This window comes from Polyergus mexicanus, unplaced genomic scaffold (genome assembly GCF_030449975.1).
Source record: "Polyergus mexicanus isolate NDT 795.1 unplaced genomic scaffold, iyPolMexi1.0 SCAF_12, whole genome shotgun sequence".
In the NCBI taxonomy this organism is placed as follows: Eukaryota; Metazoa; Arthropoda; class Insecta; order Hymenoptera; family Formicidae; genus Polyergus; species Polyergus mexicanus.
In genome coordinates, this window is record NW_027223332.1 from 6,619,345 (window position 1) to 6,634,869 (window position 15,525).

Genomic DNA, 15,525 nt, shown 5'->3' on the forward strand with positions numbered 1-15,525 from the left:
TCCCTCTTTCTCTCTCTCTCTCTCCCTTTCAAGAAAAAAAAAATGGATAATTCAAAGTGACGAGAAAATAAATCTTACAGAATTGGTCCGGAAAAGAGTCATATAAAATTGCGCTTTCTTCTATCGTTTTATTTAGTATTTTATAAAAATAGACCGACCGCGCGCTGGTGTTTGTTTAAAAAAGTTGTAAAATATTGATGTGATTTAAATTGTTGATTATATAAAATATATGATTGGAAAAACGCAGATGTATTTCTCATCAAGTTTGATTTTTCTCTATACAGATAGAAAAAAAGAGCTTTAATTTAATTCTTCAATATGCAATGTTAATTGATACGATGACTTACTTCCAGGAAAAATTTTTAAGATAAAATCAAATATACTTTAAAAGTTTCTACTTCAAAATTAAAAACAAAATAAAATAAACAAAGAAAAAGACTCTTTACAAATTGCACAAGCATGTAAAAATGTATAGGCTCCATCGGATTCTGACAAATGCACTGTGGGATTAAAAATGTTACACTATTAGATTGTGTAAGAGCAAATCTCACTCGTCACTTTTCATGATATGTGATGAGATTGAAAAAATACATCTCATATATACATTCATATATATACACAAAATTGCATGCTTTCTCAAGTTTTTTATATAATAATAAATCATTTTCACCTGATACTTCATAAAAAACAGAGGCAAAAATAATAGATAAAATACAAAACTAGGTAAAAGCAAATGCAAAGCTTTCTTTCTCTGTATTGATGTTACACTTAACAAGGATGGATTCGCAAACGCTAATACAGAGATAAGGGAGAGAGATGATAACGCGTCTTTGCGCGCATGATGCATTAGACGATGCCGTGTGGTAGCACGGCCGAACGACGCTATTTAAGCAACTACTTAAAATCAATAACAGCCCAACATTTATATCGTACGACGAGGGTCTGACAGTATAATTCTTATGACTTTTTCTCCACCTTCTCTCTCATATTTCGCGTTCGCGAAAATTCTGCTTTCTTTCACAGATCTTCCCTTTGAAAGAGCCGAAGAATCGCAAGGAACTAGAGAAGCTCACGCTAACTGATACAATCGAACTATAGGTGTTTATCCGATAATATTAAAGTATCGATGTTTCATTTTTGATATTGTATTTTCCACATTAATATTTCATTTTTAACGTTAATATTTCATTTAACCTTTCGCGATATTGAAGAATTCCTGTATATATTATTTTATGTATATATATCTGAAATAATTTTTTTAACAAGTTACACAGCTACGAGCTTTATATTCAATTAGCTCGTGTTATTTATATGCAATTTACTGTTGTTCCAGAAATGATATTATAATATTCTATATGAAACTTCTCGATGCTTTCCTTGTGATACTTCAATACTACTGGAATAACTTTTCGTCAATATTTTAACATCGGTATCAATGTTATATAAAAATATCTTTGTTTTAAAACGAAATATTGTATATAATATTACGCTTGTTCCATATAAATCTGTTAAACGTGATTATAGAAGAAAATGCATTAATGTACTTCTCTCTTGATAAATCAGTATGAAGCGTATATATACATACAAGGACAGTACCTCGGTATTTCCATATATAAACGTTGTACTTTATGTAATCTACTTGAAAATGTGCATTAGCTCTAATAAATCCTTAGATATACCTATATAATATATTGCGGATTATAACAAAATTCATGTTTATGTTTCGAAATATAGGTATATAATGAAAACGGATCAACAAAAGCTTTATGAGAGATATCAGATATGTCTACAGAGACAATATGCATTCTCTTTTTTATAATTATATTATTATATCTATTATAGATATCAATACTTTGTAAACGATTATACGCATCACAATTCGAAATAAATAGTAAGATCAAAATCTCTCTCTTTTGCATAACGCGAGAAATAGATTTCGTGTCAATTAAAATGTTCATTCTCGTCAAACCTAGTAATTACGGAATTTTAAGCAAAATCATTCATACCATAATTCTGAAAATTTAGTCTTGTATGCCGTCTAGTATTCTTATTGAAACATCAGTTAAATAGTATTGTTTTACGCTAAAGAAAATTTAAATCGAATACATTTTAGGATTTATGACGTAAAGAAGATATATCGTGTACTGAAACAGAATTTTTATTAAGGGACGACACAGAGAGTTTTGCTGTTTTGTCCCTTTAGGAAACAAAATTGACATACGATTTATTAGACTGGGTTTGAGCTAACAGAGTGACAAAGATAAATAAAAAAAAAAATATTGTTTTCTTATATAGTCATGCGCAAACCCATCTTTACAATTTAGGAAAAGAAAAACAATAACATTGCTGGAACAGGGAAACAGCTTGTAATTTTGCTTTTGTAAATATTTTTCGAAACGATAACAGATAACGAGAATAATTGTCTTGACAAATGCATATTAAAAATCAGAAATACAGAATATTTCATTTGCGCACAATTACGCGTGAGTCGCGAGTTATTTGGATACTGCATAACATTGCGAAATCATTATAATATATTCTTTTTATTAAATTGCGTATGCAATTTTAATTATTTCAGTTATAAAATACAAACGCAAAAAAGTTGTAGAGTTATAAGAGCCGCACAAGAAAAATTCCGCAATGTTACGCCGCTTGTATTTACGAACAACCGAAATTCTCAGATTTCAACGTCACAAAATAAATCGATGTCCGTTATATAGTATCGAAAATTCTCTTCGTTCATATTTCGTTAATATAGCAATATTAATACTAATAACAAAGGGTATTATATAATACGCTGTTCAGATATTCCGTTTGAGCCAGAATTGGTTCCGCAATTTGATATAAACACAAGTACATAATAATAAGTTCTTTAACAAAACGGTAAAGCATGGGTATAGTCGATAAACTGATATTGTTTTACATTTCAAACGAATTATACTTTTTTTGGTTTTTTTGTTTTTTTTTCCTTTTTTTTGTGTTTCAAATATGTATTGGAGATCTAATTCCAATACCATTAAAATCGAGCTGCGTATGTTATTCGAACGCGGAAAGATTGTTTGTCTAGCCGTTTAAGTTTCCACGATGCGATAGATTCTTATTTCGTTTGTTGAGAATGTGCTTGCACGCAGCTCGCCGCATTAACCAATGGAAATATAAATTCAGACGAAGGTACGAGATCTACGATGTTCTGGTTAGAGAGCTCGTTTTTAAGATGTTCCCCTTCACTCTTACGATTTAAATCGTAGATATTAAGAAATAAGATTTACTTCCTCCCCTAGATGATCGGGGAGCGTCCTCCGCAATTCTCGCATGCACCCGGATGTTAACATATTTACTTCCGAAATACGTATTTCTACGTCGTACGAATTACATTCGCTTACTTTCATTTCACAAGGGCATTCCTTGTTATATCCAAGATAAGTTACTGGAACCGCACTTGGAGATATTTCGTAGGCCAGACGAGAAGACGTGGTAATAAAACAAAATACCAAAGTAAAAAAGATTTACTTTGGCAGTTGCAAAATGTGTCACGGACATATATATTTATTAACTTATCTTCCAGCATTTTTTTGGAAAAGGATATTCGTCTGCATTATGAAATATAAGAACGGCAAATTACCACATTCTTCAGTCTGCTCACGTAACATTGCTAATCAATGTTTCTTCTTCTTTTTTTTTTGTATTTTTAAGCCCACTTTTTTCTAAGTTTATATATCCACTTCGCATAAACATCATTCTTTAGAAAGAGTCAAGTAAAGCACGTAATTTTTGTAGATTATGTATATTAATAAACAAACGTAATATCTTTCTCTTTTTCTCGTTTGCATAGATCTCTAAAATATATATATTTAAATATCGTATTTCAAAATAAATAAGAATTTAAACTTGAAAATATTTTTGACTAGAAAATTTTCATAACTGTTTACAAAATGTCTAAAAGATTTTAGATGAGAAGATTAATGTTTGCTTATTAGCACGGACTAGTTGACTCTTTCAAAAGTTGAATAAAATACATTTCGCAAAATAGACTCCATAAAATGGATCTATCGATGTTTCCAATTACAGCGCAATAAGACTAAGTTTTTCCCCTCCTTAGTCTCTGTAAGATTGCCAAAAAAAAATTTCGAAATTGTTGTAAGCAAAATAAGAATAATAGAAGAAGCTAACAGAATAAAAGCAGATTTTCGTAGTTTGCAAACGGGAACGTTTCGAAGATTATAGTGGCGAAAAAATTAGTTATTTCGTCGAACCCATTTGTGTTTATATATTAAGTACATATAATGTCAACCCGAAATGGGGGCGGTCTATGATCAAATTACTCTTCTGCTTCAACGAGATAATAAAAACAAACAATAATTTGTCAGATAATGATAGTGACGTTAACCATATATAAAATAAAGGCTTTCAAAGATCAGAGTAAATCGAAAAACCGGCAATTATATATATATATATATATATATATATATTTGCTACGATTTACGATAATTTATTAAATTTTATATTTGTAGCCACGTTATCATAATAATATTATAATCATAGCATTAAATATACCGTAAATAACCGTTTTTCTTTGCCAGCTAAAATTTTGATTTGATATAGCATTTGAGAATTGATCAATAAAGATATAATAATAATCGCATATTCGGTAAACATATTGGAAGAAAAAAGATCAGAGAAACGTATTATATAAACGATGTAAATGTATGTGTAGCAAATTAAGATGTAATATAACTTTTAATAAATTTGCTGCTAATTTGTATATAAACAATTTTCATTTTAGAAATGAAAATATGATAATGTCAGTCCTGTATCTACTCACGCATCATGTTTCCCGTTAATTTCTTAACAATTTCCTTCCCGATATTCGCGTGCATCGCAAGATTTTATATCATGTGCAATGTCATGATACATGATGCTTAAAGCCATCTCATGAGATTTTCTAAATCAATTTGTTTAATCACACGTTTTTCTAATTGGAAAAGTAAATCCAATAATAATATATAATTTAAATTGTTTTACCTATTATAGAAATGTTCGCAAATAATGTCGCCCCATGTTGATGGATCAGATTTGTATACAATATTATATTATAATCTAATATATATTACGATTTCCTTCACCTTATTATCTACTTTCAAGCAGAAGATAGTATTTTGATCAGAGAGCATCGAATTGACATTATATGTATATCACCAATGGCAAAATTCTCACAGTATCAACACTGACTTCTATACCTGTACTCAATAGATTTTTATTTGCCAGTATAAAAGTCACAACAGCAGCTAAATCGTGGTTAAAAGAGAAGTTATGTCAAATCGTAGATTATCGAAGAAACAAATAGAAAAATAAGATCAAAAAACATATATATCGGTAAGCACAGCAAGTCGTATCATCAAACATATTTTAATTGTGCCACTTTTTGTTTCAGCACGCATTTCGTTATTATATGCAACTACAAATGTAAGAAAATAGTTAGAAGAATTTGAGCGTGTCTGCAAAATGGGAGTTCCAAGTTCCAAGATAATAACATAAATAAATGGTAAACAAAAACGATAATCGCGAACTTCATTTAATTTTTCTTTTCATAGATATCGATAAGTATGTTATTTACGAAATATATAATATTAATACAATCTCTCTCCAAAAATCTTCGTGAAATCTTGGATAAACACGTGCAGGGAAACGGTATGTTATAATGAACAGTATGTAATTGTATATTTGTCAAGTTGGTTACGTCTCGACGGGAAAATGCGAAACCAACGAGTAAGCTACTGTTGCGCCTAATATAATAGTGCCAAAAATTTAATACTAATTTTAATTAGCACGTATGAAGTAACTTATACTTTTGTAGATTAAAATGAACAACCATTTGTCTGGATCAACACACATCTGTTCAATGTTCAATTTTCACAACATCACTTTCCTCTCACATTTGTATGTGTGTCAGCAATTATTATCTCATTACTGTACATCTATCCTACAGTCTCCATGATAAGCTCACAATTACTGACACCGCATCTCTAAATACATTTTAAATCGCCTTCACACCATTAATATTTCATTTAAAGACGATTTGTCTCAAACGTGAAATATTTTGGTATCGCCTGTATTATCATCTGTACGAATCTCGCATTCATAAACCTAAGTCAAATTGGCTGGTGGGCTTCAAATTATAAATTTCGGTTATAGTCACGCATTGCAAACAATGAATTTTCTATATTCTTGCATGTTTCCCTGCATGTATTTATCCAAGAGATCAAAAGAGAACAAAAAAAATTGCAGGGATTAATTACTTATATAGCATTTATAATGCAAAGTATAGAGTCGATATAGACATGTGAAGCTAGGCATACACATTGAATCATGCTGCAATGTAAAAATAGAGCAGATAGAATTTCGACATAGAATCTCCAAGAACCTCCATGAAGATTAAAATGTTTTAATTGAATGTGTGATCATAATTCATTTATATAAGACATTCATTGTTCAAACTTTATGAGATCACTCCAAAAATAGAATTTGTCACAGTATTTAATTCTTTCAAATAAAAGAATGCTTTGTACAAACAAATTGAAAATTTTAATTATTACACTAAACAAGAAAAAGATGAAAATTTACTTGTAAAACATTAAGTATACTAATAAGTGAGCTGAGTAATTGTAATTAAGAGATGAATTTTAAATTCAATAGAAAGATTGAGATCAGTTCAAAATTTGTTACAATTTATGAAAGGATTAACAGTATTAAGACAAAACAATACTATAAATGTTTAAGTAAAGTGCTGTATAGACAAAGAATAAAAATCTCTTCAAAGGAGATTTTTGGAGATTCTAATCGATATTATCAATAATATATAACTTTGGCAATTGTTTTACCTTTCATGAGAGATACAATGTAATAGTGATGCACCCTATTTCTACATTGCATATGATTTAGCGTGTATGCTTAGTTTCACGCATCTACATTCACTCTATTTTGCATTACTTATTATATAATTTCAGCAATTAATCCTTGCAATTTTTTTGTTAAATCTGTCTCGATAAAATGCTGTTGCATGATTAAACGTAGACTGTGATTGTAGACATATACGTTATTATCAGCATCAGAATAGGACCTTTGTTTAATGGAGTCCACCAGCCAGTTGTTTATAAAAAATAATTATATAAAACTAGTCAATTGTACAACCTCTGATTCTCAATCACAGTACTGTAAAAAGAAAATCCAATTGCATTTAAAAAAAAAAAGAAAAAAGAAAAAAGGAAATTCTAGCAATGAAAGAAAAAAAGCAGATTAAATACACAGAAAAAAAAATTATTTTAACATTGACAAGTGATTTGAATTTCAGAGTTGTATGACAATATTGACAGATAGCAAAATCAAGCCATGATCAAACATTACAACTGATACTTAATATTCCAAATTTTATTAAATTGCTAAGAGCAATTTATATATGTATAAGATTATTAAAGTCTAAGGGCAATTTATATGTATATATATGCATGACAGTACAAAAGTAATGAGCATATAGATTAGTATGCTATACTTAATGAGATTGGCCGATTTCTTTTCTCTAAATTATATATGCCCCTTTTCTTCATTGTCTTAGATGAAAACAGAAGCAAAAAAATACTGGAAGAATGAAGCTGTTGTATAAAAATCTTCTATTAAAACGATGTTATGTGTATCCGCATGTAGTATTTACAATTATGATAAAATGCAATGATTGATTATTATGTTATTCACATATTTGTTTACATATTGTGCATCTTGATAATGGCTTGACTCTGATTTGCTTTAGCTTATGTACATTTAAATGTATTTATATACAAAGAATGACTCATACCAACATTCACACACCACATCAATCACTCAGCTCACTTATTATGCATGCTTAATATATTTTATTTACAAGTGAACTTTCATCCTTTTCTTTTTTAATACAATGATAATTGAAGTTTTCAATTTCTGTTTGTACAGAACACTTCTTTACTTAAATCGTTTGCAGCACTGTTTTGTCTTTAATACACTGGTAGACACTCCTTCACTGTGACAAATTTCACTTTCAAACTGAGTTCACTCTTTCCATCGAGTTTTAAGCATAACAATATATGCTTTACATAAATGAGTCACAATCACACATTCTTCTCACTTAAAACTTTTGAGCGCTTGTAAAGCTTCATTTTGCAACAGAGTATCGAAACTACTTGGACACATTACCTTCTTCCATACTATTATTGTCTTCTGGTCTCGCTACATACAAACTAGGATCTATCACCTTAGGGATAGGTTTAATTTCTGTTCCAAGCTCTTGTTCGATACGATGTAAGTTGAAGCGATCCTCGTATGTGATTAGATTAATCGCTATACCTAAGTGGCCAAATCTTCCAGATCGGCCGATTCTATGCAGATATGTCTCTGCCATTTTCGGAAAGTCGAAATTAATTACGACATTCACAGCTTGAACATCAATACCACGGGTAAATAGATCACTGCTCACCTGCAAAAAAAAAAAAAGTTTGCATTTCATAGTCAAATGTCAAATTTGAGTATCATTGTTATAGATAAATTAAATTATTATGCAATTTTATTCTAATATTTATTACTTATGTCAGAAAAAATATGTACATCCAAATATACAGGTATATATGTGTATATATATACATATACACTTATATAAGTAAAATTGTTGTCACAGATATTAATGAACTTACGAGATTTCGGCATAATCCTGCACGGAAATCATGAAATACGCGATTGCGGTGCGCCTGCGCCATTTTCGCATGTATGTAATAACAGCAATATCCAAGATCCGTTATTTTCTTAGCCAATAATTCTACGCGTTGCGTTGAATTGCAGAAGATTATGCTTTGTGTTATTTGCAACTACAAATATAATGCATAAGTTTACATATGTGTAATGTATTGACATGGGATTAAATTAAACCAAATGTTTAATGATATCTTACCTTTGAAAATAACGTGTTAAGGCAGTGAACTTTTTGTCGTTCCTGTACAAAAGCGTAATATTGTGTTACGCCTTTTAAAGTCAACTCTTCCATTAAATTAATCTCATATGGATCTCTCAAATGTTTCTCCATAAATTGTTTTACAGTCAGAGGAAATGTAGCGGAATACAATAAAATCTGACGTTCATGTGGCAATCTAGAAGCAAAATAATACCACCATAATAAATACTGTAAAATCATGAATATCAAAGAGCATCAATGCATGCATAAACAATTTGAATTATTATTTTTAATAATTGATAGTGATATAATTGTTGTAATATTATTAATAATCAACTTGCAATATTGCTAAAAAAAACTATCAGTAAAAAGTAGTGTGGCATCAACATAAGTCTTAAGAGAATGACGATTAAAAAAATAGCACAAATTCAATCAATTTCAAACAGAAATCAATAAAAATTAGTTAGTGATAAATAAGTTTAATGTACTTGGAAATATGACAATATATATCCATTCAAGAGCACATATTGTACATTTTAAACAATTATACAAAATACAACATTACATGTAAATCATGAATAGTCAATATAGTATCATTGAAAAAACTATTTCAATAAGAATTTAAAGTGTAATCAAGATATGATAAAAATAGAAAAAATCTATGTACATTTAAATATTTATTTTGCATCTTATGTAATATTTTTTTATAAACATACCTCGATATAACATGATCCAACATTCCTTTGAAGTCTTGTGAGAGCAGTTTGTCTGCTTCATCTAAAACTAAAATTTTACATTGCTCCATGTTTGCCACATTCTTATCCATTAGATCAAGAATCCTTCCTGGCGTTGCAATTATTACTTGTACTGAAAACACAAATTACGAATTAGTTATATATGCGTAAACTTATTTAATTTACTTGTAAATTTAAAATTTTTCTTGTCTTACCTTTTTGATAAATCCTCATAATATCATCGCGTAAATTAGTTCCTCCAGTGGTGACCATAACCTTTATATCCATATGTTTTGCAAGTTCGATACAAATCTGTGATGTTTGTAATGCTAATTCTCTTGTAGGTACAATCACCAATGCTTGAATTACTTCTCTTCTCGGATCAACCTAAAACAGCAAATAGTATATGATATTAAGAAAAATGTGATATCTAAATTAAATATATATATATATATATATATATATTTTTTTTTTAATTAGTAGTACAGTGATTATATATACCTGTTCCAGCACTGGAATCGAGTATGCTCCAGTTTTGCCAGTTCCATTTTTCGCTCGTGCCAAGATGTCCTTACCAGAAAGTGCAATGGGAATACTAGCTTCTTGGATCGGTGATGGTTTCTCCCATCCCTTCTCAAAAATTCCCATCAATAATTCACGTTTTAGGCAAAATTCCTCAAATTCGTTACCACGTGTATCAGTAACATCCTGTAAGATTCATGTTTAAACATAAATTATATTAAGACAGAAAATTTAAATTTTTTCATGAATTTTATAAACAATAATAAAATCAATTTTTAAAAGTTAATTTATCTATTTTAAATCTCAACTTATTTAAATTTGAAAATATAAATAATTTATCAATTATTTTTATCTCTCATAAAACTTACACTTGTTTTAATTCTCTTATCCTTTGGTGGAATTTTTAATTTGGCTTTCCAACCTACATCATCCATTTTATCTATTTCCGATTTGTTAGACAAACCAGAATTCAACATGTGATTAGAGTTTATATGCGTTTCAATCATCATTCTGGAAATATTGCAGTATTTTTTTCTGAAAAAAAAAAAAGGGAAAAATACAAAAAATAGAAAAAAGATATCACTATTTGTAGTTACATATACATCAGCTAGTATTATGTTGCAATATATTTTTAAATGTATATTTTTTTAAATCCACTTAAAATTTTGTGCCACTCTGTTATAATTTGTAAAATATGAATAATTAGATCATAATATATAACTTTGAAGCTCTAAGCACATTCAAAAGCATTTACTAAGTTTTTATGTTAACGTCTGAATAGAGAGCCTCCCAGAAGGAGAACAAGACCAAACAAAATTGACCTACAATGACTGTATGCCTATAGGTAGTGTTCGCCGTTATAAATACATTTGAATGTGTTCAGTGTTTTTGCATGTTTGGATGTATAAGGGAGGCATGAATACTTTTGTAGATAAGACCGTTAACTGTGTAACAAAAAAATTTGATTTCTTTATCCTTTTTATATAGTTTCCAATAGATATATAAAATTTATATAATTAAATCTAAGAATTAACATCTATTTAAAATATAATTTAATAAATCATTAATTCAAGAAAAATAAAAGATCAAATAAATTCGTTTTATTCAATTATATTAAAAAAAGGGGGGGGGGGAATTTCGTTAGTATTAAGAATAACACACAAAGCCATTTTTTTTTAATATATAGGATACTAACAAATATACAATAAAAACAAAGGAATATTCGTATTTTTCAAGCTCGTCGCTCATTATATGTATATATCAAAATGATGAAATATTCAATCTGTTTAAAATTTTTTAACAATTATATAAACAGCGCGAAATAACAAAGGAAAATACCAGTACATATTTGATCAATCGCGAGTATCCATGATTAACAGATAGCTGATACGCCGTGTAGGCAAACAAGTTTCGCCAATTTCAAATGCATAACGTTCGAATCGTCGATAAAAACAGACTCGTGCAATATGCGTTATAATAAATGCTATATAACGAATTTATTTTTGAAAAAAATTTCAATGCACAAACATATATATATATAGCCAAAGCCATTTTCTCTCGGATAAATCCATAAAAATATCTTCCTCCGTTTCGAATTGATTCGCGAACCGTTGGTAGCGACAGAAACAAGATGATACCATTAGGCCTCTAAACTAGCCAGATTTTCCGCGGCGATTCTCGCCGGAGACGCGCGCCGCGCGTCGCGACGCGACGAAACGACGACGAGGGGTGCGAGGATCGCGGGCACGCACATCGTCCGGGATGTGCAACGTCGACGTGTTCCTTACCTCGAAAACGGATGGACGTCGATGTCGATACCGTGTGTGTGCGCCTCGAGCACGTCTTGGATCGGTGGGAGACAACACGCCAAAATGGCCGTTCCCAATGTCAATGATTTCGTCGACTTCTCGCAGCGCCAGTGACTGCGTCTGGGCACCGTAGCCGTTTCGGTGCTGATGCCGCCGCGCTTTTCTTCTTTAGCACTCTGTTAAACTCGTCGTTTGCGCTACGGGGAAAAAAAAGAGTTCTCTCGCGTGTGACGCGCGTGGAGTCGATTTTCAAAGTCTCTCTCTTCCGTCTCCTACGTCTCGTGATTTGCTTTCCGTTTGCAGTAACTCGAAATTCCGACTAACGCTGACTAATGCACTGCGTCGAATGCCAGCGATTATTGCTTGTTCGGTATACACGATTCGTACCATGAAAGAGCGAAAAGTACCTAGATGCGAAACTACTATGATTGGTCGTTTTAAGGTATGGTTTTCATATCTTAAAACGATTCGCGGACAATTTTGCGGGGAAAACACTAGCGTTACCTAATCAGCCAATCACGTGTCTCTCGTGGTTCCCAATCGCGTCTCGTGAATCACATACTTCATGGATGAAATCGCGTGTCCAATTCGAAATAATCCAAATTATATATCGAATATTTTATAGAGATGGAAATGACTATACAATTTCAATGAGATCAATGCTGTTTAATTAATGCGTGTTCAAAGATTTTACGCGCGTAATTAAATAAAAAAATTAATAAATATAAATTATAAACTTTTTGTTAAATTTAAACTTTAAATTATATATATTCGATATGGTTCAGAGTCATTGGATAAATGTTAGAATCCAAAAATATAAAAATATAAAAGGTAGTTGGCATAAAGTTCTCGTATTAGAGAGAGAGAGAGAGAGAGAGAGAGAGAGAGAGAGAGAGAGAGAGAGAGAGAGAGAGAATGTAATATATTATAAAACTTTATACGTAATACATCATATTGTTAAGAACAACTTTATATAGGAATTTCTTGTAGTTGATATTTTCATCCGCTTTTACGAAGAAGGAAATTCCTTCTTTTGGGATATACGATATTTACGACAAGCTTCCGGACAGTGGCGTTCCAAGTAACGTCTTTGCGAGAAAGCTTTAAAGCAGACACCACAGCGCCACTGCCATTGATGATGATTACGTGTCCGTTGATGAGCGCGGAGATTAGAACTGTAAAATATACATAATGATTAGTCATACGATAATGGCATCTCTCAATAATTATTATAACTTTTTAATTATTATGATAGTACCGATCAAATAGGATAAAGTTAGATATGCAGAGAATATCTCGAAATTATAATTTTTTTCTTTGTATTTACATTAAAAATTCTCCAGATACTTTGGAGGAAAATTTTATGAGGCTAAATTTTTAATAAAGAAAAATTGGAATTTTTATAAGTTTAAATAAGTTTGTGAATGTATACTTCTAACAGTACATCCAAATACACACATTATCGATTGAAAACTTCTAATTTAATAAATATTATTCTCGCATCCCTTTTTACGTACCGATCTGCAAAAGATTTATGGCAAACGGGACACTCGAAGGGCCTCTCGCCTGTGTGAAGACGCAAATGGCCCTTCAACACCCACGGTCGATCGAAGCTCTTGCGGCAATACGGACAATAGTGCATTGTTTTATTTCTCTTCCAGGGTTGAGCGTTCTCTTTAACAGGCGTCTTATTCTCGACGGAGTTCATCGATTCGTGTTTTTGCTTCGGCATCAGATATAAAGCCTGCGAGAGTGTTTGCGTTTCGGAGCCGTTGATCATGACTTTCTGATTTATCGTCTCGTTGAGCTTCCCTGGATCCGTTACCTGCGTTGCTCTTAACGATTCTTTCGCGTTAGAGGAGGATTGAGATGCATCGTCGAGCAATATCGCAGATACCTTCCCCGAGTCGATCGTATTTACGATGTCGATTGACGGAGCATCCCCGCGAATATTTGCAAAATTTCGACCCGTTGCATTGAAGCCGGTGTCAAACGTAGCATTATTGACTTTATGGAAGCTGTACCGAGTTACAATGGGAAGTCCTGAACAAGTCCAAATATTGCTCGTCTTCGACGTTGCATCTTTTGTATGATTCTTTCGCTTGAAATCCGCGGATGGCGGCAACCACGAGAATTCGGTCTCTGTAAAGATCGATTTTCTGTCACGTGCGAGATAAAACATAGGCAAACTATTTATTACCAGGGAATAGTTTTTAGTCTTAAAATATGCAGTAAATCTTTATTTACAGTATATTTTAAAGATGATATCATCAATTTTGAACTCAAAGGAAAATAATTTTGCGAAACATAAACTAATTAAATGGAGTTGTTATAAAAAATTTATTCTATATAAAGTTCTTCATCATCGAAATAAATTTCAAAGTTTCACAGTTCATTTTCTTTATCTCTAATGAAGAAGAATTAATTTTTTTCTCTTTAATAATAAGCAATTGAAAAATTAATTGTGTCTATTATCACACATACAGCATTTATACAATTTGTGAAAAAAAATATTTTTTGATGTGTTTTCTTTGATAAGAAATTTCTGATTTATAGTACTTGGAAATATCACGCGAAAATAGGAGACAAATGGCATGATCAGTCGAGGAGTGTTTGTTATTGTAACGACAGCCAAGGTTGAAGTAACGATCGCACAGACATTTGTATTATTTCAATAAATTTAAAATTGGCATATCAGGACATTCATGACTGTAAATGATATTTGCCCTATCGTCGATGCATGCATTAGGACTGGGCTAATCTTAATAGTATACTGGACGATGCCGTAAAGAAGGAGATACTGTGAAAAAAAAAGCAAAAATACCTTCGTTCGAACTGTCCGTTCTCTGGTATCGCACCATCGACTTTATCAAACAACGTGGCATTTTTCTTGAAATAAAAAAATGGGACTGTCTATTATTTGCAAAGAATACAAAGAATGTTCAACTGCTGACCACCACAGCAGCAATATGGCAGTACCGTGTATTTCACCGGCGTTTGTTTTCGCCAAGCAGTGGCGTATTATCCAATGATTGTTAGAGTGTGTACTTGATAAATAATTGGGATATTATTAAAATAATAATTCTCTCTCTTTTTTCTGTAAAAACTAATTTCCTCCTTTATACATTACTATTAATATATTATAATCTTTTTCTTTTATCTTTTTAATTCTATTTTCACGTCTACCTAACAATAAGACACATGTACACACAATTGAACCACATAATTTATTTACTATACGATTGTGCTATATAAAAATTAATATGTAAATTATTATGTAAAATATAAAAATTAATATAATATAATGTCAAACATAATCTCTATCATTTCTATCGTTGTCTCGATATTCAGTAAATTTAAATTTATGATTTTTAAATGTTATAAAATTTTTTATTATTCTGATTTTTATATATTTTTATATTTTCATATACCTGCCTCAATTTTAAGAAGAAATACCTAGTAGAATTTGTACATTAAGGATATCCTGTCATGT

General features: G+C 30.9%; 2 protein-coding genes across 2 annotated transcripts; both read right to left on the reverse strand.

The window, feature by feature from the left end:
• Positions 1-2,142: 2,142 nt before the first annotated feature.
• Positions 2,143-12,403, reverse strand: Me31b (ATP-dependent RNA helicase me31b). The gene is made up of 8 exons (XM_070304801.1): positions 12,012-12,403; positions 10,593-10,758; positions 10,204-10,410; positions 9,918-10,089; positions 9,685-9,835; positions 8,969-9,164; positions 8,715-8,885; positions 2,143-8,500 (listed from the first exon to the last, which is right to left on the reverse strand). Exons 2-8 carry the CDS (start codon positions 10,731-10,733, stop codon positions 8,204-8,206), a joined length of 1,335 nt encoding a protein of 444 aa, XP_070160902.1. The 5' UTR covers positions 10,734-10,758; positions 12,012-12,403; the 3' UTR covers positions 2,143-8,203.
• Positions 12,404-13,041: 638 nt separating this feature from the next.
• Positions 13,042-14,917, reverse strand: LOC138938096 (zinc finger and BTB domain-containing protein 41). The gene is made up of 3 exons (XM_070304848.1): positions 14,857-14,917; positions 13,550-14,174; positions 13,042-13,207 (listed from the first exon to the last, which is right to left on the reverse strand). The coding sequence occupies exons 1-3, from the start codon at positions 14,915-14,917 to the stop codon at positions 13,042-13,044; spliced, it is 852 nt and encodes a 283-aa protein (XP_070160949.1).
• Between the last annotated feature and the right edge of the window lie 608 nt (positions 14,918-15,525).